Genomic DNA, 22,938 nt, shown 5'->3' with positions numbered 1-22,938 from the left:
TCGGTGAGTGAAGAAACGCCCGGAGAGCCATCGATGCTTCCTCAGGGGTCTGGTAGGTAGATTGCGTGCCGTCCGGGTAGAAGACCTTCAATAGGGCCGGGTAGAGGAGAGCAAACCGCATACTCTTGCGATGTAGAGCGGTGCAAGTAGGGGCATATAATTTGCGCCGTTTAGAGACCTCCGCTGAGAAATCGCCAAAGATCAAAAGTCTCGCGCCATCAAATATCAAAGGACCCTTCCTTGAGCGGAATGCTCGCAGTATGGCGACCTTGTCAGTGAAATCCAGGTATTTGACAATTACCTGGCGGGGTCGGGGTCTGTTGTCAAGTCCCGGCTGTGTAGATTGCTCGCGAGCGGCGCGCAGGTCAGGGCCAAGACGGTGGGCTCTCTCCACCTTGCAGGGCCGCGGCAGGCCCAGAGCCTTCGGTAAAGCAATTTCGCAGATATAGCCAGGTCTCTGGATGGGACCGTCTCAGGAAACCCTACGATCCGCAGGTTGCTCCGTCTGGACCTGTTTTCCAGATCCTCGACCTTGTCACTGAGTCTTTTACATTCAGTCTCTAGAGTGAGAATTCGGCTCACCGCGTTAGAAGTGGTGTCTTCAGAAGAGCCCACCCGGTCTTCAATCTGCGCCATGCGGGTCTCATGCTGTGCTGCTTGCTGTTGCAATTGGGCCAGCGTCGTCTGGATAGTGGCAATGATGGCTTCCTGTATTTTAGGGGCAATCGATTTAGCCACTTCAGTCGACAATCTGGCATAGTCCAGCTGTGGGAGGTCAAAGTCTTCGCCCTCCGTCTATAGACCCCGTTTCAGAAGGGGACAGGGAAGTAGCGCGGCTGGAGGCGGGGGACGCCGCCATGATGCGCGTGCTGCCGCGGGAGCCCCCCGGGTTTCTGCCTCCGTTTCTTGGAATCTGTGCGCCCCATAGGCAGCAGGAACTTGTCCATATAGCTAGCCACCCGTAGTCTTGGCCAGAGAGGTTGCAGCCTCGGTGTTTGCGGGTAAATAGAGCCGTGGAACGGTGTGCGGGTCGGGAGCTAGCTCTCCGTGGGTCCTCACTGCATGGCGCTGGAACCGGAAGTCTTTTTTTTAATTTTTATTTTATCTGCAGATTCATGGACTTATTTAAATATTTATTCACACATTTTTTGATACCTCACTAGGGCCCAGTGAGATTTTCATTAGACCAATGCCAGTGTAATGTGATATTTTGCTATTATTTTGATATCTTGCTACCATTTTATTTATATATATATATATATATATATATATATTACATTTTATATCTGAATTAAAAGCAATTTTTGAATAAACGCTGTTACATCTATCTTTGTCCACACCATTATGCACCATTGGTGAGGTCCTAGAGGCATAAGCTATAGGTTTTCATAGATTTGTAAATTACGTCTATTAAAAAATCTTAATCCTTCCAGTACTTATTAGCTGCTGAGTACTACAGAGGAAATTCCTTTCTTTTTGGAACACAGAGCTCTCTGCTGACATCATGACCACAGTGCTCTCTGCTGACATCTCTGTCCATTTTAGGAACTGTCCAGAGCAGCATATGTTTTCTATGGGGATTTTCTCTGGACAGTTCTTAAAAAGGATTAAGATTTTTTAATAGAAGTAATTTACAAATCTGTTTACCTTTCTGGCACCAGTTGTTTAAAAAAAAATTAAAAATAAAAAAAAAAGTTTTCCACCGGAGTACCCCTTTAACTGTAACAAACCCTCATTTAAAGGGTGTTTTCTTTCTGAAGTCCAATATGAGTCTGAGACTTCAGGTACCACTCCTCATTGCATTATCCTTGGGCTGCAGAGATTGCCCGGGACTTTTAAACATCCTGCCGACTGTCAAGCAGGCAGGGGCAGAGAATAGTGCAAGGGATGGGATATGAGGATGAGAGCATCATTTGTTTCTTTTCCTCTCCCACAAGGATTCGGTAGGAAGACCAGGCAATGCCGAGTATTCACCTGGTAGGTTTATTCAAGGAGGGCTTTGATCACATTTTAGGACCGCCCTCTGGACTAATAACCCCAAAATGGGTAGGGATTTGAATACTTAAATTACAAGTTATACTGAATCTGATGTCAGTCTGCTCAGCTCCTCTTGCTCTATAACATTTCAATGAAATCTTAGCAAGACAGGTTCAGTTTATGAAATGGTTCTCTAGATAGTAGTTTCAACATCTTGATATAAGCTCCAGGACTTTGCTTGTGGTTATTTGACTTTATTTGGTGCTCATTGTCATATATCATACATATATTTAATGCACCATGCTGATCAGTCTTTTTTCTTTTCAGTCAATTGTGTCTGCAGATATGGACACAAACCAAATTGACGCCTTCTTGACGGCACAGACTAAAAAACAAGGAGGAATCACTGCAGAGCAATCGCTGGTCATTGCTAAATTTTGGAAGAATCACAAGAAGAAAATTCGGGAAAGTGTGATCAACCAGAGCAGATGGGAAAGCACCCTTAAGAGCCTGAAGTGGAGGATAGATGTAAAATCACAGTCCAGACACGTGGACCAAGTAAACAGCTCCGCTGCCATTGTAGAGATGGAGATTGGAACAAAAGACCAGGTAAGGACCACGTGCCCCTCTCAATGTCCTGCACACAATACCAGGTGTGATGCGTCATCTTGATATTTGGATCTGCAAACAGACTTACTGTGCATCGTATTTTCCTTTCCTTTATCTGTTAGCCAGCCTCTTATTTAGCATTATTATGATGTTTGCATTGTACTGTTTATACTTCTTTTTTACAATGCCCTCTTTTATATGGCTAACTATTTAGTATCTAGGTATCCTGTTCAAAGTCCTCCATTGTTGTTCTATGTAAAACCCTTTATGATGTCTCTGCCAGAGTGTCAGGCAGCGGCTTAAAGGTGTATTCTAGTTTTTTTGTACCCCTTATGCCCAGTTCTGTATTTTGTAAATTTAGATGTATTGCCTGACTGTGGTGGATTGTACCCTTTTTTTTGTATTTTTATGCCCCAATAGGCTTAGCCTTCCTTTGTACTATGGATTACTGACATCTCAGCCTTTCCCAGCTTCCTGTGCGGCTCAAAACGAGTCGCAAGTCAGCTGATCACAGGGGGCTTGGCTGCTTCTTGTCTTTCCTAAAAAGCCAGCCCCCCGATGAGGTGTGCGGCCCATCTCCTACATTTGGCTGTACCACCATTAAACACTTTTTGCTATCTGCACACTGAGCTAAGATCACGTGACAGCAGGGGACGCATTCAACTATGGCATGGCAGAACGTAGAGATGTGACCTAGAGAAGAAGCCAAGCCCCCCTGTGATCAGCTGACTTTGTGACGCATTGTCTCGTGCCACACAGAAAGCTGGGAAAGGCTGAAGACTACAGTAATTCATAGTGCAGAGGAATGCTAAACCTTCGGGGCATAAATATAAAAAAATTCAGAACTGGGAATCACAGGGATTATTACTTGGTACAAAAAGCTGGAATACCACTTTAATTATTCTTTGAATTAAAACTTGAATGTTTTGCCACACATGCATGGTCATGGAGTGGGCGGCGGAGATAGCTGTTGGATGACAGCTGAAACCTACAAAGAAAACTAATTGTGGCACGAAAAGTCATATAAAAATGTATATTCTGTATTGAAGTGCATTAAAAATTGCATGAGCCATAACTGGCAATGAACATACAAGAAATACAAAAAACTGCGAAAACTGAAACACAGGGGCGGCCTTATGCCTATGGAGAAGCTTTATATAAATAAAGTGCATGTGACTCTCAAAAAGGCTGACACTGCATGGGATAAGTTCCAGGTACAGGCTGAAAATTGAAACTCTAATAACTAAGTGCACATCCTAACAAAATAGTTAAGCATTAACAAAATCAGCAGCAGACACCTACATGATAAAGTAGTCTGGATAAGCCATAAGATGCCAAACCCTACGACTGTTTCAGATAACTTCCTTACACAGGCCCCGCCACCATTGTGCAAAATCGGCTATTGGGAATGGAGGCTGATACAATGAGCATCTCTGAAACAGGTATCTCGGTAATAGATTTCTCAATAAGAAAATGTTAGCTAATGTGAACATTCCCTAGTTAAGTGTCTGCTTCTTGGCCAGATACATACAGGAAATCTACTGCCTGGGATCATGTTTTCAGGGATTTTCTTATTATAGTAAATAATGGTGTATTGCTAGATCATGCCATCCATTACTTATTGTGGAGGGTCTTTACTGAGCCTCAGAATGACGTAGCTGGTTACGCAAAAAAAGTGGCCAGGAGCATCATTTTTGTAGGAAACTGCTGCACAACCCATTCACTTAAATGGAGTGGGGTTGCTGTATCCTGCATGGTAGGTGGCTGAGAACTCTGCTGAGCCAGAAAAAAACTTGAAGGAACCCAAGCCATAACGTTTATAAGTGGGAGTCAGAACATTTCTCGTCATGATTTGGTGGGTATATTTGCATTTTTCACCACACCATTACAACACTGTAAAGGTCTGGGAAGGGGAAAGACCATTTTTCTCTACGAATGGTCAGTAACACGCCTGTAAAGTATTTTTAACGTTAGGAATTGCTACTAGAGATAAACACTGTAGATGCTTAGTATTGGGGTCAATGTTTTCTCACACGATTTTGGCACGTAACTCTTATCAAAAAATATAAAACATTTTGCTTGGAGAAATAAATCTGATGAGCAGGAAATTGTTTCTGACTGTTTGCTCTTCCTGTGCCTAATGGAAGGAAATCATCCACACCTATTACATTAAAAATATTTTTTGGGGGGAGGGAATTTAGCGTTTCTGGTATTATAGAGACTCTCCTGGATCCCACTAAGACTTATTCATCTCAGTATGTCAGTTTAGTAATCGTTACATTATCAATATTGCTGTAATATAAATCTGGGCTCTGTGAACTTACTTTCTGGTGAGGCTGTGGCAAACCTGTGTTATATACAGTCCTTAAACAGAAAGGTGCCGTCACTGCTGTGTAGCCATCCACTAAACGGCTAACGCTACACTCTGTCAGACCTTCCCGGTGCTCACATCAGGAAAGTGTAATGGCAAGTCCATAATAAGCAAAGAAGAAATGGAGCACTCACCAGGTCTTGAAGGACAATTCAAGCTTCTTTATTCCATCTTGCTTGACAACATATAAACAAGAAAGGGAGAGCGGACAGTACAAACAGGTGGGGGAGAGGCTAAGGGCGACTGTCCGTGTTCGTGCACGAGGTCTCCCCCACCTGTTTGTACTGTCCGCTCTCCCTTTCGTGTTTATTTCATCTTGCTTGACAACATATGAAGAAGATTGAATTGTCCTTCAAGACCTGGTGAGTGCTCCATTTCTTCTTTGCTTATTGTGGACTTGCTTGTGTTATATACAGCAGCCAATCAGATAAGGCAGAGCTTCAGGGGGAGGGACAGAGCAGCAGCCTGAGCCAATGATAAGACAGGAGGGGTGTCTCAGACTACCTCAGACTCACTGTAGTCATTTTAGCCAGACAGTAGTCACAGATCACAGCTCTGTTTTAATGCAGTTGAGCTAAAAAGAAGTCGGTAAGCAAGTTCTGAGGAAATTAACTAGCATGTAAGGTTCCCCTATTGGTAATAAACTACATATAATAATAGGAAGACTTTGGTTGTAATTTATTACAACTGTCAGTGGAGAAAGCATTCATTATAGTGGTTAGAAATTCTATGTATTTCCTATATGGTTATTTTTTTGTGTGTCCTTTTTGTCTAACATTACATTGTGCTTTAAAGGAGATATCCAGGGGTGAAAAACTTATCCCCTATCCTAAGGATAGGGGATAAGTTACAGATCGCGGGGGGCCGACCGCTGGGGCCCCCCTGTGATCTCCTGTATGGGGCCCCGGCAGCCCGCGGGAAGGGGGCATGTTGACCACCGCACGAAGCGGTGGCTGACATGCCCCCTCAATACAACTCTATGGCAGAACTGGAGCGATGCCTTCAGCAATTTCCGGCTCAGCCATAGTGCTGTGTTGAGGGGGCATGTCGGCCGCCGCTTCGTGCGGTGGTCAACACACGCTATCTGGCCAGCGAGCCGGGGCCTCAGCGGTCGGACCCCCCCCGCGATCTGAAACTTATCCCCTATCCTTAGGATAGGGGATAAGTTTTTCACCACTGGACTACCCCTTTAAAGAGAATCTGACAACTGGTTCACACACACTAAACCTAGTATACTGGGTTATAGTGCAAGCGAAGAGCTTTAAAATGAAGGGTCACTTACTGCTCCCCTGCTTCTTCAATATTCCGCCCCTGACCCGCCCTTGTCTTACTAATTTTACCGGTTTCCATTACGTGCTGGAGCTCAATATGAATAAAACTATAAAAATCCACGGGGGAGATTTATCAAAACATGTCCAGAGGGAAGGCCCAGATTGCTTCTTTTATTTTTGAAAAGGCCTCTGAAAAATGAAAGAAGCGATCTAGTTGCTATGGGCAACTCAGCAACTTTTCTTCCTCGACAGGTTTTGATAAATCTCTTCCCCCCCCCCCCCCCCCCCCCTAGACACTACAAAGAAACCTGCAAAAAACAGTAAGTGACCCTTCATTTTAAAGCTCTTCAGCATTACTATAACCCATTCAGTAGGGTAGAGCTGTATTAAGGAGGCATCTGAGGAGGGGGTGAATACTTTTCCTCAGCAGAGTCTTGATGTCACTTAGAAGATTCCCGTGTTTAGATGGTCACATAAGTGACTAGAACCTGAATTCCTGGAAATTGAAGAACAACGTGCAAAACTTTGTTTTGTAAGGCAAATACTTTTCTTACATCCATTGATGTTTATATTTGGAGACAAGAAATACATTTAATGGAAACAATACACAGTAGCCAATGTCCTCTCTGTTTACAAATTAGTGTAAAGTCTGCCGAACCTGCAATTTTCTGCAAATCGGTCAGACTGTCTAATGTGTATGGTGGCCTTCTGTCTATCCTCTGACAGATTAAAGGGGTAATCCAAGGATATGTTGTTAAAAAAAAAGAGTTCACATATCCCCCAAGAATCAGACACTTATGGCACAAGTTTTAAAGTACTGGAGAAACCTTTTAAATACTTTTACCAGTGACCACATCTGTGATTTTATTGGCTGCAGTTTGGGGGATAGAGGAAACACTATGCGTGTGCTGAATCAGCGCTACCAGTCCACATAGCCCACTCTGTCTTCACAGACTCAGTGTCACAAAACTGCCCTGATGTCAGCAAAAGGCCTGGCTTGCGAGCAGACACTAGTGCAGTGTTCCCTAAACAGTGCACTGTTTCAAAACCACAACTCCCAGGATGCCCATACTGCCAAACTTACTTACTAGAGCAATCCAGGCCCCTTGTGAAGACTCACATGGTCCATGTCTCAGAAGGGAGGGGGAGAGAGACAGAGTAGACCGCAGGTGGTGCATTTTAAACCATTCCCAGGGAATTAGAGAAGGATTGAAGCTGGCAGGTCCAAATTCTACTCTCGGGAGAGGGCACTATTGGGCTACCTGGCACAGTTTGTACTCGCTGTACCAGATGTACCTAGTAGCAGATATTGCTGCATGTTTTAACTGTTGGATCATGTGCAATACAGGGTACAGCCGCTCCTGAATATACAGCGCTGTGTCTGGTAGGAAGCAAAGAGGCTGTTGCTTTTGTACAAGCGCAGATGCTTTGTCGATCAGCTGATCGGCCAATCGGATATTGGTGGTTCTAAAATTGGACCATGACAAAAAAAAAAAAAAAGTCCTGGAAAACCCTTTTTATGTCATAGTCTCTCACTTCTTGCTATGAATGAGTTAACTACATTTTTACAGGATTTAATTTTAGCTACTTTGCCTAAGGGAGACGCATATAGTAAAATAAATTGTTTACAGTTTCCATTTATGGCACTTAAGACTCTTTGGGGGAAATACATTTCATCATTCCCTGGAGAGTAAAGAAGCCGAGTGTTTCCTTGGGAACATAAGTCAGAATATGACCCTGGGGTAGGACTCTCCCTGGAAAAGTTATGATAGACTGTTGATTTCCTGTAAAAGATCACTATGTAACATTTGTAAAATGCCGAAAAAAAAAAAAAAAAGATTTTCCGTTTTAAACAGGCAAATTATGTTCTCCCACAAGCTGTGAAAAGTTATAGGCTTTCTGAATGCTGGACTTTTCATACTGTGTTGGCAAGAAGGCTTTTTTAAAGGGATATTGCATTACATTATTAGGAGTGCAGCAAAGGTCATACTTGTCACTCCCCCTCCCCTATGTAACTATGCTAGCTGGTCACAAGATGGCAGAACTGGTCTTCACCTATAGCAGTCGTCTTTTGTGTCCCAACTCCTAGTACTCAAATACTCTTAGGACTTACATTAGGGGCAAACTGTATAGCAAGTAAACTGTTTTAAGAAAAAACTGATAAAGCATGTATCAAAGCTGACAGGCATAAATAACACACATAGCAACTCATAGACTTGTAGACTGAAGGAATTGAATGATGATTAAGGGTTGAATAAACTGATGATGTTTCAAAGCAGAAGGTTATGAACAGAACAAGTAGAACAGACACTTAGGTTTAGAGTTCAGGGAAAGATCTAGGGAAATATTAGGTATAGCGAACACCAGATGCCAATAAACTGCTGTCGCTAAAAGTATAATAGCCCTGCCTGAAAACTGAACAGCAAAGGACAATTCTAGGACCTAGAGACGAAAGAGAGACTGACCAGAAAATGTTATTGCCAGAATCAAGCAACTACTAGATAAACTCAGTAACAATAACCACTTCAAAATACAATACAAGGATTACACAAGAAAGCATTGAGTACAGACTATAACAAAAAATATATACCAACCACAGACCACATAAAGAAAACATAAAACATACACACAGAAATGCCAAAGCCAGGGACCGTTATAGAGAGGCTCACCAATAGAAACTCCATTCTAAACTATCCCACAATGAAGCAGTCAGTACTAGCCGATCTAGAGCAATAGATTAGCGTAAAGCTGTTTTGAGTACAGAAGACAGAATAGGGGGATGACTCCAGCTAATAAGACGTTTAGTCGTTACTTCTAACACTTGTGTATATTCTCTATTATGTCATATGGATATCCTGGAGGGAGGAGGACCTATTTGAGCCAGAATGGAGAGATGCTCTGTAAGATCTGCTCTTGCTCTAGAGGACTTGAACTGTATTTCTTGGGCAGCCATTCATCTCTGGAACCGGACCTAGAGCCATCCTGTGATGGTCCTGATAGCTGGGGGTTGTGGTTGTGGAAGACCTGCTTAGCCTATGACACATGGCACCTTTTTTCCCCAAATTTCTAGATCACCATAAATATTTAGAAAAGTATTCATCTTGGGACATTTCTTTTTTCTTTTTGAATGCCCGGTCTGATGCCCCTTAGTTTGCAGGACTTGAGCAGAGAGAAAATTACTTGCTGTATTTTGTTTCTCCGATCACGTCCCATTATTATAATGGAATCGGCAAACAAAGCTCCCGAAAAAAGACCTCCAATACTGATGTGAATAAGGCCTTGGTACCACACACACACAACCTAAAGACAGGTGTCCATTCCTAATATAACCCCTTTAAGTAGATAGAACAGTGTGATTTTATATTCATCCAGCCCCAGTCGTCACACTTCAAGCGTGTTGTTTATATAAACTGAAGCAGCAAATATTTTGGAGTAAAAGTTGCTCCCCTTACGCACTTGGCTGACAATCTTTTTTTTTTTCCTCTGGGGTATGGCCAAAAATAATGGCCGTATATGCCTTTTATATATAAAGTATGTGTAACATTTGCTATTCTAAAAATAGTCTTAGCCAGCTAATGGTTTTCAGGCCATGTATACAGTGTAGAAAGCTTTATCTGACACACACAGCTGGCGCTGTAAGATACACTATGTGCCAGGGAACTAGGACTACTATGTGTTTTATATTCGTATACTTGCAGAAACTTTTATATGATAGCTTGTGTGTGTATATATGCGTGTGTGTGTGTGTATGTATATATATGTGTGTGTGTGTGTGTGTGTGTGTGTGTGTATATATGTATATATATATATATATATATATATATATATATATATATATATATATGTGTGTGTATATATATATATGTATGTATGTATATATATGTATGTGTGTATATATATATATATATATATATATATATATATATACACATACACACACACACACACACACGCATATATACACACACACACACACACACGCATATATACACACATACACACACACACACACACACACACACACATCTTGTAAAGGTCTCCTATACACCAGCACAATGCGTGGTCATAATTTCTTGGGCCTTAAGTTTGCCTGGGCCCTTAGGCAAGAATACAAAGTACCGTATTTTTCGTCCTATAGAACGCACCGGCGTATAAGACACACCCAATTGTTAGGGGCAAAATCGAAAAAAATAAAGATTTTGAACCCAATAGGGGTCTTCAACCTGCGGACCTCCAGATGTTGCAAAACTACAACTGCCAGCATGCCCGGACAGCCGTTGGCCGTTGGCTGTCCGGGCATGCTGGGAGTTGTAGTTTTGCAACATCTGGAGGTCCGCAGGTTGAAGACCACTGGTATAGGAGGCAATACTCACGTGTCCCCGCCGCTCCGGACCCGTCACGGCTGCCCTGGATGTCGCTCCATTGCTGGCGCCGTGTCCCCATCGCTCCGGAACGTCTCTGCTGCCAGCCAGGTATCCTCGCTCTCCGTCGCCGCCATCACGTCGTTACGCACGCCGACGCACGTACGCGACAACGTGATGACGAGGAAGGAGAGCGCCGGCCATACAGGGGATCCCTGAACGGAGAAGACACCGAGGAGGAAGGTAAGGTCCCTCCCGGTGTCCTGTAAGCACTAACCCGGCTATTCAGTCGGGCTGTTCGGGACCTCCGTGGTGAAATCGCAGCGGTCCCGAACAGCCCGACTGAACAGCCGGGTTAGTGTCACTTTCCTTTCAGACGCGGCGGTCAGCTTTGATCGCCGCGTCTGAAGGGTTAATACAGGGCATCACCGCGATCGGTGATGTCCTGTATTAGCCGCGGGTCCCGGCCGTTGATGGCCGCAGGGACCGCCGCGATAGGGGTGTATTCGCCATATAAGACGCACTGACTTTTTCCCCCCAGTTTTGGGGAAGAAAAAGTGCGTCTTATACGGCGAAAAATACGGTATTCTGTATTCTTTCCTATTTAGGAGGGCTTGAGAAAACTATGAGGGAGAGAATTAAAGCTGCCTGCACAAAAAACAACAAAAAACACTTCCATGACTTGCATCAGTTTGTGTAAAACAAATTGTGTTCTTTACTAAAAAAAAGTACCCATAAAATTGAGTTTAAATAATGGCAGGCAGCATTTTTTCAATATAATGTATGTTATTAAAGTCAATTTGTACACATATATAAACAGCCGTAATTCCCAATATGACAGGAATAACAAATTCTGACTGCAAAACAGGAAACAACCTAACATACTTTTGCTCCATGCTTGTCAAGGGGTATGACTTACCAAACATGGATGTGGTGTCCCTTAAAGCACGTGGCTTAAAGTGTACCTTTCATATCACAGAAAAAAATTGTAATTTATATTTGTTACTTACTAGGTCAGATGCTTTACATGTCATATTTATATGTCTAGGTTCTGTATTTGGCTCACAAATCCCTCTGTACTGCTGCTCACTCACTCTGACATCTACTGCTTAGGTAGAGGAGTGTCTGAGGCAAGCACTGAGTCCCTCCTCACTCACCATGTCTTCACTTCCTCCCTGAGTCTGCTGTGCTGTGTCTCTGCATCCGATCACTGCAGGCTGATCTGTAATCCCCTCCTCTCGGTTTTCATGCTGCAGTCTTAAAGACAGAACAGGAGTGAGCAAAGGGGAGTGCTAGCGCCGCCATCATTTACTGGACTTTGTCCCAGGGTGTACTCTTGCTGGGACAAAGATGATGCTGCAACCGGACAGGATTATGTTTTGTATAGTATGGTAACCCCCTAGTGGCCTTTTTTTTTTTATAAGCTATGATATCTATAAAAAGATTACATTTTTTATTAGGTATATTAGAAAGGGTAAAGTTTTGCCAAGATGTACAACATGTTTTTTTAATCAAACAGTGCCCGTTTAAATGTGCCAAAAAGCCACCACTTGTTACACATACAAGTAAGCCAATAATAGAAGTTGCAAACTTAGACTAGACAGTCTTTTTCAAACAGCATCAGCCACTTCTTAAATCTGGCATATTAGACTGTCTAGTTTATCATTTCCACATGTGTTGGATAGGGAGAATTCTGTAACTGATGGGGCTGGTGAATAGAGACCATAAGAGCTGTCCATTTTCATATTTAAGATCGTAGTCTAGTGTAACCTCATAGACCTCTGTTTCCGAACCAGGGTGCCTCCAGCTGTGGCACAACTACAACTTCTAGCATGCTCGGACAGCCAAAGGCTGTATATGCTAAGACAACTTCCAAAAACATTAAATGTATAGGGAAAAGCAAGATTTGAACAGGGCCTTACTTCTACATTTTGTGATCCAGTTATTGGTCTACATTTTTTTTATTTACAGATGAAACTCCATTTTAATGTGAAGAAGATAAATTCCAGGTTGACAAAGTTTCATACACGCTTGTGGTTTTATTCCGAAAAGGAAACTCTATACGACATGGCAGAAGTGTTTTGTGTTTTGGGTGTAATTCACCCCTAATCGGTTAGTACGACTAAGGGTAACTTATACCCGAAACACGTAGCTTTCTGCTCTACCATGTTGTACTTTGTCTCGTTTTTGGAATAAGAGTTCAAGCTTGTATGCAACATTGCAAAGCTGAAATCTCTCTGCTTCCTACACCGTCCGTGTTGTGGCTGGGCTACAACAAGTGAGTTGGATTTGAGTGTCTGTTTTGTACCATTTTAATGTTTTATGTAATGCAGTAACTGTATCCTAAAACCATGGCAATTTGTGGTTTTGAGGTACACATCTGCTACATGTTAACCCAGTCTAGTATAGGCACTGTTGTGTGCTTATTGTGACCAAAGAAACCACAGGACTCCCTTGTGTTACACCGTATTATATCCCATGCCTTTTCGATCATATCCCACAATCATGACCCCTGGGTCATCTTCAATGCAAGGTTAAAGTCTCATAACAAAAAGAAAAATAGTAAACCTGTGAAATGGATGTAAAAAAATGCTTACTACATAAAAAGCTGTGCAGTTAGAAAGTCCAGCAAAAAAAATAAAAAAATATATATTTTCTGCTTTATTGAAGTTAAAGCATCAAAATTCACATGAAACGCTAACCAGAGTTCTGATGCGTTTTGAGTAATTTAAGTCTTATTTATAGGAGCTGTGAATAATTATCACTCAAAACCCAGCAGACATGCTAATTAGCGTTCCATGTGGATTTTTATTTTTTAAGAAAAATAGTTTGGATCACTCCCTTTTGTTTGCTTTCAGCTTTGACTAGATATTCTTACATTGACCCTATTGTTTCTTGACATTATTCATGCTTCGGAGAGCTTTATTTATGCTTTATAAGGGGGTTATACAAATTTGATGTATAGGCCAGTCTTAGTATGAAAAGAGCCTAAGCAGAGGCCCAAATATATTAAAGTGTACCTGTCAAATCACACTCCCCTCCCCCCCCCCCCAAAAAAAAAATAAAAAAATATAAAAAAAAGCTATGTAACCCGATACCTAATCCTGACCATGCACATAACATTTTTATGCCTCTATCACCTATATTTGTTATAAAAATACCTCTTTTCATTAGCTCGCAGTGTTAGAAATCCTTGTCCTTGACTCATGGATAAGCCGGGTGCTGCTGCAGGACCATTAGTGGTGGGATTTTCAGAAACAGGATTGTTTTATTAAATATTCAAAAAAATGTAAACAACCATATTACAAAAGGACTTTAACTTTAATCAGTAACAACATATAAGAATGTTTTTTGATCTGACAGTGCCCATTTAAATGGGCAAAAGACATGGGGGAAGATTTATCAAAACCGGTGTAGGGGGAAAAATGGTGCAGTTGCCCATAGCGACCAATCAGAGGCCTTTTTAACCACTTGGGGACCCAGGGCCTACAGACATGCCCATAGAAATTTTGTTCCCCGCCCCTCACCGGGTGAAGACCGGGATGCCTGCTGAAATGATTAAGCAGGCATCCTGTGCCAACGCCCTGGGGGGGGGGGGGGTTGGGTTTCCTGAGACCGGCGGTCAATTCAGACCGGCAATCTGTGGCGATTCTGGGTCATACGGGTTTCCGGTGACCCAGAAAGTAAGGAGGATCGGGGCTATCCAAGACAGGCCCTGATCCCCCTGAAGGGATAGGAGTGATGTGGCAGGGGTGCCACCCCTCCTATCCCTGCTATTGGTCAGTCTGAAGCGACTGACGAATAGCAGATTGGGGCGAGGGGGTTAAAGTTCAGTTCCCCCGCTCTGCCCACCAATGGGTGTCTGGGTAGAGCAGGGGAATGTAGGAGCAGCAAGTGGCAGAGGTTACCAGGTGCAGGCGCAGCCGTGATCCACTCAAGGCAGCAGCTATCCAGGCAGGCAGCGGGAGAGTGATCTGGGGAGAAGCGGTGATCCGGTGAGTGGCCTCAAACATCTGAGCGACCACAGTTTGGAGCCCACTGTACAGTGGTCTCTAAACTGTGGCCCTCTAGATCTTGCAAAACTACAACTCCCAGCATACCCACAGGGTACATTCACACTGGTTGATTTACAGTGAGTTTCCTGGTTCAAGTTTGAGCTGTGGCAAATTTTCCGCCGCAGCTCAAACTCCTAGCGGGAAACTCGCTGTTAACCCCCGCCAGTGCAAATGTACCCTGAAAACACTACTTTTACACTACACAAAATCAAAAGTAAAACTCTACATATACCCCCCCCCACCACCCTAATAAAAATGAAAAACGTCAGTGTTTCCAAAACGGAGCCTCTAGCCGTTGCAAAACAACAACTCCCAGCATTGCCGGATAGCCAATGACTGTCCAGGCATGCTGGGAGTTTAGCAACAGCTGGAGGCACCCTGTCTGGGAATCACTGGCGTAGAATATTTTTGGTAGCGGAGGCAATTGTAAGGCCCACGGCACAATTTCCGCTTATCCGCCCCAATTCCGCTTCTGCTTTTGAGGATTTTGTGCTGAATTGGTGCAGAATCCAAGCAGAAATTCTGCAGAAGTGTGAATGGGAGTGTGGACTCCCTTAGAAGTGTATTAGGCTGTGTTCACACTGTGGAATCTCTGGGCAGAATTTCTGCCAAAGATCAAGCCGGTGGCACTAGGACAGCGCAGACTGCATTGCCGTTCCCATAGAGGTCAATGAATTTCTGTGCAGATCTCCCAAAAGATCCACCCAGAAATGCATTGCCGTCTATGGGGATGGCAATGCAGTCTGCGTGGTCCTAGTGCCGCCGGCTCGATCTCTGGCAGAAATTCTTCCCAGAGATTCTGTGTGAACCTAACCTTAAGCTTTCATTTGAGGAGGAATTCCACTTGTGTAAATTCTGCCATGTGAATAGGTCCTAACGCTTACATCCGGGTCCGCCCATATGCAAATCCCTAATTTAGGCCTCAAATGCTTATGGCGCTCTCTCACTCCGGAGCCCTGTCGTATTTCAAGGAAACAGTTTAGGGCCACATATGGGGTATTTCCGTACTCGGGAGCAAGTGTGTTACAAATTTTGGGGGGCTGTTTCTCCTTTACTCCATATGAAAAGGAAAAGTTGGGGTCTACACCGGCATGTTATTGTAAATTTTTTATTTTTTTACACTAACATGCTGGTGTTGCCCCATACTTTTCAATTTCACAAAAGGTGAAAGGAAAAAAAGACCCCCAAAATTTGTAACACAATTTCTCCTGAGTATGGAAATACCCCATATATGGATGTAAAATGCTCTGCAGGCGCACAACAAGGCTCAGGAGTGAGAGCGCACTATGTACATTTGAGGCCTAAATTGGTGATTTGCACAGGGGTGGCTGATTTTACAGCGGTTCTGATGTAAATGCAAAAAAATAAATACCCACGTGTGACCCCATTTTGGAAACTACACCCCTCCCAGAACGTAACAAGGGTTATAGTGAGCCTTAACACCGCACAGGTGTTAGACAAATTTTCGTTAAAGTTGGATGGGACAATGAAGAAGAAAATTTATTTTCACTAAAATGCTGGTGTTACCCTAAATTTTTCCTTTTCACAAGGGAATTGGGGGGAAAAAAGCCCTCCAAAATGTTACCCTATTTCTTCTGAGTAAGAACATACCCCATATGTGGATGTAAAGTGCTCTGCGGGCGAACTACAATGCTCAGAAGAGAAGGAGCGCCATTGGGCTTTTGGAGAGGAAATTTGTCCAGAATTGAAGGCCACGTGTGTTTACAAAGCCCCCATGGTGCCAGAACAGTGGGCCCCCATCCCCACATGTGACCACATTTTGAAAACTACACCTCTCACAGAATGTAACAAGGGGTGCAGTGAGCATTTACACCCCACAGGTGTCTGACAGATTTTTTGAACAGTGGTCCATGAAAATGAAAAATTTTATTTTTAATTTGCACAACCGGCTGTTCCAAAGATCTGTCAAACACCAGTGGGGGTGTAAATGCTCACTGCACCCCTTATTAAATTCTGTTAGGGGTGTAGTTTCCAAAATGGGGTCACATGTGGGGGGTCCACTGTTCTGGCACCACGGGGGGCTTTGTAAACGCACATGGCCCCCGACTTCCATTCCAAACAAATTCTCTCTCCAAAAGCTCAATGGCGCTCCTCCTCTTCTGAGTATTCTAGTTCGCTCACAGAGCACTTTGTATCTGGATATGGGGTATTTCCATACTCAGAAGAAATGCTGTTACAAATTTTGGGGGGCATTTTCTCCTATTACCCCTTGTAAAAAAAATTTAATATTTGGGGCAAAAACTCCATATTAGTGAAATTTTTTTTTCCATTTACACATCCGAATTTTATGAAAAGTCGTCAAACACCTGTGGGGAGTTAAGGCTCACTGTACCCCTTATGTTCCGTGAGGGGTGTAGTTTCCAAAATAGGTCATGTGTTTTTTTTTTGTTTTTTTTTTCTGTTCTGGCACCATAGGGGCTTCCTAAATGCTACGTGCCCCCACAAAAAACCATTTTGGCAAAATTCACTCTCCAAAAGCCCATTGTCGCTCCTTCCCTTCTGAGCCCTCTACTGCGCCCGCAAAGCACTTTATATCCACATATGAGGTATTTCCTTACTCAAGAGAAATTGGGTTACAAATTTTGGGGGGATTTCTCTCCTTTTACCCCTTGTAATAATCCCCCCCAAAATGGCTCTACAAGAACATGCGAGTGTAAAAAATGAAGATTTTGAATTTTTTTCCTTCACTTTCCGGCTATTCCTGTGAAACACCTAAAGGGTTAACAAACTCTCTGAATGTCATTTAGAATACTTTGATGGGTGCATTTTCTATAATCATGAAATTTTGGGATTTTTCATCAAGAAAGGATGCAAGGAACAACGAAAATTTACCACTGTGTTAAAGTGCTAAAGTAGAATGTCATGAAAAAACAGTCTCTGAGCATCTGAGTTATTAATGCATAAAATGACAGTGGTCAGAATTGCAAAAAAAGGGCTGAGTCTTTAAGGTGAAAATGGGCTGAGTCCCTAAGGGGTTAAAAATTAAAGAAGCAATCTGGTCGGTTGTTATGGGCAACTGCACCACCTTTCCTCTACGCAGGTTTTGATAAATCTCCCCTTAGGTCTCGTGTAGATCGAGCATTATCACCGGCATTAAGATGGAGGTCTGGACACATGTATAAAAATCAGTCATGCTTCTTATAGTTTTAATACTGGCAGCCAGGAAGAGGAAAATACACAAACCAAATGTACCGAGTACCAGCCCTCACCTCTATACAGGAACAAAGTCCAGCACAGAGAGCCTGTAGTACGGTCTCACATCAATGAAGAATGAATGTCTATGACAAGTTCCAAGTACCCGAAACGCATCAGATGCTATGTGACCTCCAGCTGCATGGAAACTGTTTTTTTATATTTTAATGTTCTGATAAAGAATCACATTTTTTTGGGACCTGCCCAGCTAGAACTCTTCCTTTTCATTCTTCAATTAAGCTGGTGAATGGTAAGATTGCAGGGAATTTCTTTTAAGTTATTTTTTTTTTTTAAATGTGCCTGTCATAAGAACATTTTCTAACGTTCCCAAACCTGCTCTTCACTTGCCTCATTTTAGAGATCAATGGGGGACTGAAAACTCAGACCTTGACTGATCAAAACTTTTGACAAGTCTGTGCGACTGTAAAAGTGTTTAATGACAAGGGCACTTTAACTATTAGGCTTCTTTCACATTGCTGTTGTGACACGGCAGTGCAATGCACGTTGGGGAACCAAGGGAGAATAAGAACAAAAACTGCAAAATCCGTCTTCTTGTCCCGCTACTCCTGTTAAATAAACAGCTCCCCATTGACCCCATAATAGTAAATGGGATCTGCTGGGACCCGTTGTGCCCCATCCGGAAAACAGACGTTAAAGACCAAAAAAAAGCCTAATGGACGTTTTCCAATGGGGCAAAACGGCAGTGTGAAAGGGGCCTTACAGAACATTGAGATTGTGAGAAGAATTGCTTGTAGGGTTACCCTGTGAATGAGGACCCAAGTCAGCTAACCAATGCTGTACCTGAAGAACAGAATATAACCTTGTGTTATTACCCACATGCAAAGTGAAGGTGTCTGAGATTCAGATTTCTGAAATGTGCTTCTAGCTCTGAAAAAGTGAAGTTATGTATGGAAGCAGTGTCCCGTCTCTTTGGTTACCATTTTGCAAAATCATTTGCACAGCTTTTCAATGCAAATAACTCCAAGTTGGCAATTGCAAATTGTCTCTCTGCGCCTTCAAGTGGTTGTCTCACTACTTCTGCTCAACATCTATGAATGCCCAGGTATAAACACGTGTTAACTTCATATGTATATCAGTAATGTATCCCAGACATCAGCAGGTTCATTAATATTAATAGCTAAGAGTCATGCCTGTATGACTGGAGTAGATTTGGGTCAGGCCCGCTGTGTACTCACAATAAATGACTGTCTCATGTATTCTAGCTGCTGGCCGGACAGTATTGTATTGCATGATAATGGAAGCTAGCCATAGGATCAGGATATGTTTATCCGACATTGCTTATGGATTGAGTACCTAATAACCTGCTGCAGTGGCTTCATAAAGTACATGGTGTGCGCCCAATATATGTTTTTGGATGACTTTCAAGGAAAAAAGTTTATGGTGTGTACTCTTAAAGAAGTGCTTGAAAGTCTGTATGTATGTATGTATGTATGTGTAATAAATATATATAATTTATTTTACATTCCAACAAAGTTAGGACTGAAATGTAAGGGAGAACAGAGGTTTACATATAAAGATGAGGATCAGAGCATGCCCATTAATTGTGCCCCCTACATCCACTACGCCCAAAAGCTTGTCCAGTCTTGCTGCGCAGTTTAAATCGGAGTACAAAATCTTTATCTATTGTCTTTAGCTCCTCAGCACCAAATTCTACCGTCTGATTTCCTTTTCATTACGTTTTCTCAGAAGGATCATAAAGGAAGTTATTCATTGCTTCACAATAAGTTTTTTGTTTTGCTGCAACAGGAAGTGCCCCACACTCTCGTTTATGGAGTGTTTCCTTTAGCTTATGGTGCAGTGCTGATTAAGTCCCAATAAGGGTTAGGCCTTGTTCACATCTTCGTCAGAGGCTCAGTTTGGAACCCTCATCACCAATTTTCTTTAAAGGCTGAAAAACGGAGTCCAACGGTCCATTGTACAGCTATCGCCAATGGATCCTGGCGACTTTGGTGTCCGTCAGGTTTCCGTCTTTTGTCCGTTTATTTAGCAGCATTGGACCAGACAAAAAAAATATGGAAAATATGACTGAAGACCCCTCAACAATGCCACCACCACCAGCCCCCCCCCCCTCCAAACGGGGCAACGCAGATGGAAACCTATTTTGATAACTGATTCTATTGCTTGTCTGCCCTCTAAAGTGCTGCTTGCACGGATTGGGCATAGAAGAATAAAAAGTTAAATTTATATGATCAGTGTAGAAAATTAGAAGAGTTTCTTATAAAGGGAAGCCTCTGGGGATGTAACTGTAGGTGGTGCAGAGGTTGTATTCTTACTGGGCCCTGGTGCTGGATAGGACCTTCTCCCACCAATGGGGATATCCTACTATACATGACCCACAAGCTTCAAGAATCACATCATGAAAAATTCATGGCAATGAGGCAATGTATTGAGGTATATAGCTTATATAATTACCATTTCCAACTAAAATTTTTAGAAATGACCTGCAAATAGTCCTTCAGTGGCAGAAATCCAAGGGTCTGACAACTTATTGACACGCAGCCTTTGTTCGGTCTCTTTATCAACTCCAATTATAGGTCGTCGATCAGTTTTCATGGCAGCCGGAACCCTTCTGAAGGCCTCCTCCATGGATGCCATGTTTTAGTTCCTATTGCACCCTGCTACTGTATATTTAGCTTCAGATCCTTTCAATGTTTTCATTTTATGTTGAGGCCTTGTAAAATGGAAAAAAAAACAGTCGAGCTGGAGAGGGTTCAAAGATGGGAAAGCAAAGCAATACATGAAATGGGAGGACTACAGTTGATCAGAATTGGGGTTATTTAATTTAGAAAAAAAACTATAAATAGATATATCAGAGGACAATACAGAGATCTCTCCCATGATCTATTTGTACCCAGCACTGTATCTATTACAAGGGGGCATCCTCTTAGAGTAGGGAAGGTTTCTACACCAGCACAGGCAGGGGTTATTTCCTGTAAGAGCAGTGAGACTATGGGACTCTCTGCCAGAGGAAGTGGTCATGGTGAACTCTATATAAAAGAGATCAAAAGAGAACTGGACGTCTTTCTGAAGAGTAGTAACATTACAGGTTATGGATACTAGACCTATAGGAAAAGGATTTATTCTGCTGTCATATTGGAGTTGGGAAGGAAACTCTACCTCTGGTATGGGTTAATTGGCATTAGCCCCATGTTGTTGTTTTTTTTTTCTTTCCTCTGGATCAACACAATATGGACATTATGGGGATATAGGATGATCTTGATGAACTCTGATCCTTTTTTCAACCTTATAAACTATGTAAAAAAAATTGGTAAGGGGTTAAACGGAACCCCCTCCCTATTTTTGTACTACCTAAACCTCAGGCAGCATAAGACACTGACTGGCTGCTTTATCACAGAAAAACTATGACTGACTTTGGATGCCGTTGCCTTTAATCTCAGTTCTATTTTTAAAGTGAATCATAGATTGTTGTGAGAAAATAGCCTGTGGTTCAGACCGCATGAAACTAGTACCCACATTTCAACACTAGGTGGTTTTTAGGCGCAACTTTTTTTATTGGTATTCTGCAGGGGAATCCGGGTACAAAATATTTTTGCTGCCTGCAACCACCATTAGGGAAGCTTAAATTCTCATTGTGGCAACGAGAATTTCCTCATGTCATCATCTCCATTCTGTGCAGGAGATCTCTAGCTCTGTATCAGAAAAATTGAGCTCTGACCCCTATGAAGATTATAACTAATAATTACCATTATAGAATAAACCAATGCACAAATTTGGGTCTATGTAGCTTATAGGTCGGCATTTACTTTTTGCAAACAATTTCTTCCTCTGTCCCCTGCTACGACTACTTATCTAAAAAAATGTAGTGGTCCTGGTAACGGTATATAAACTTTTTTAGAACTGAGAGTGCTGAAAATGTAACACCTTGACAGACCTCTCAAGGACTTCTCTATGGAGAATTCTCCCATCAGTATACAATTTTTGTGAAGAAGACACCATGGTGGTGAGACCAATGCTATTGATTTTTTTTTTGTTTTTTTTTGTTACACTGCCCTGTGTAATAGAAGTCTTGCATCTTCTTCTGAATAAAGCTTTAATTTACAGACAAGGAGGTTCATTCTGTAAATGGCGTCTTTTTAGTTATTTATATCCTGCTTCATAGAGGCCTTTGTGAACCTGTCAAACTCATTCATTTCAGATCTCTTAGTAATGCTTTTACAGACTGCCGGCTTCTCCGCAGCCTATTCAGAGGGCCGGCACATGACCGCTGTTGATAAAGCGACTCATCAGGCTGTGAGTAAGAGCCCACTGAAGAGCAGATGATTGAAAAATGGGAATGTAAACCTTTGGTCTATGGCTGTCACTTGATATCGGACACACTGCTAGAAACAAAGCGTAATGACTGCAAGGTTCTTGTGCAAAAGCTTTGTGTCCTAAAGGAAACCTGTCACCATAAAACTCTACTCAGTCTACCAATATCTTGTTATAGAGCAGGAGGAGCTGAGCAGATTGATTTTTATATAGTTTTGTTGAAAAGATTTATTAAAGAGAACCTCTCATGATCTTATTACATTTTATAATCCTCCCAGTTTACTGCCCCCATCATGATAAACTACCCCCTGCCTTTATTTGTATTTTTTAGATTTCTACATTTTGATATTGCCCTGTTATTTCTGCTCAGTCTCGGTCAGATTCACAGACCTGGGAAGGAGCTTTCTCCAGCAGGCGTGACATCATCTGAAGCCATACAGGGGAGAACTTCCTCCCTCACTCTGCTACACACAGCCCAGAGCAGTTCAGTGTGTGTGAGATGAGCTATGATTTGCTAAGGCTGCACACACCCCCCTCCAGACTGCATTTCCTGATTTTGGACTTCTGCCAGGCCAGCAGGAGTCCAAAGTCTGTGCAAGAGATGGGGAGGAAATGTGCCCTGGACAAGTAAGAGGCACCTAGTGGCAGCTTTTCTAAACACAAATAAAACTGTTTAAAAAAAAAAAAAAAGTACATTAGAAAGATTTTTTATTTGTGCTCAGGGCTTACATTCGAGCTTGTGGTAGCAAGCGCTGAATACACAACTATGCAAACCATACATTGACCTACCA

At 42.5% G+C, this 22,938-nt stretch overlaps 1 protein-coding gene across 1 annotated transcript in view; it reads left to right on the top strand.

Moving 5' to 3' along the window:
* The window catches only part of COMMD1 (copper metabolism domain containing 1), a 118,241-nt gene that overhangs the window by 43,092 nt on the left and 52,211 nt on the right, over positions 1-22,938 (top strand). The window contains exon 2 of the mRNA XM_056568018.1: positions 2,305-2,586. Within this exon, the coding sequence (XP_056423993.1) occupies positions 2,305-2,586 (282 nt within the window). The remainder of the gene's footprint in view (positions 1-2,304; positions 2,587-22,938) is intronic.

This window comes from Hyla sarda, chromosome 3 (assembly GCF_029499605.1).
Source record: "Hyla sarda isolate aHylSar1 chromosome 3, aHylSar1.hap1, whole genome shotgun sequence".
Taxonomy (NCBI): Eukaryota; Metazoa; Chordata; class Amphibia; order Anura; family Hylidae; genus Hyla; species Hyla sarda.
Note: the sequence above shows the minus strand (reverse complement) of the source record. Positions and strands in the feature narration are given on the sequence as shown.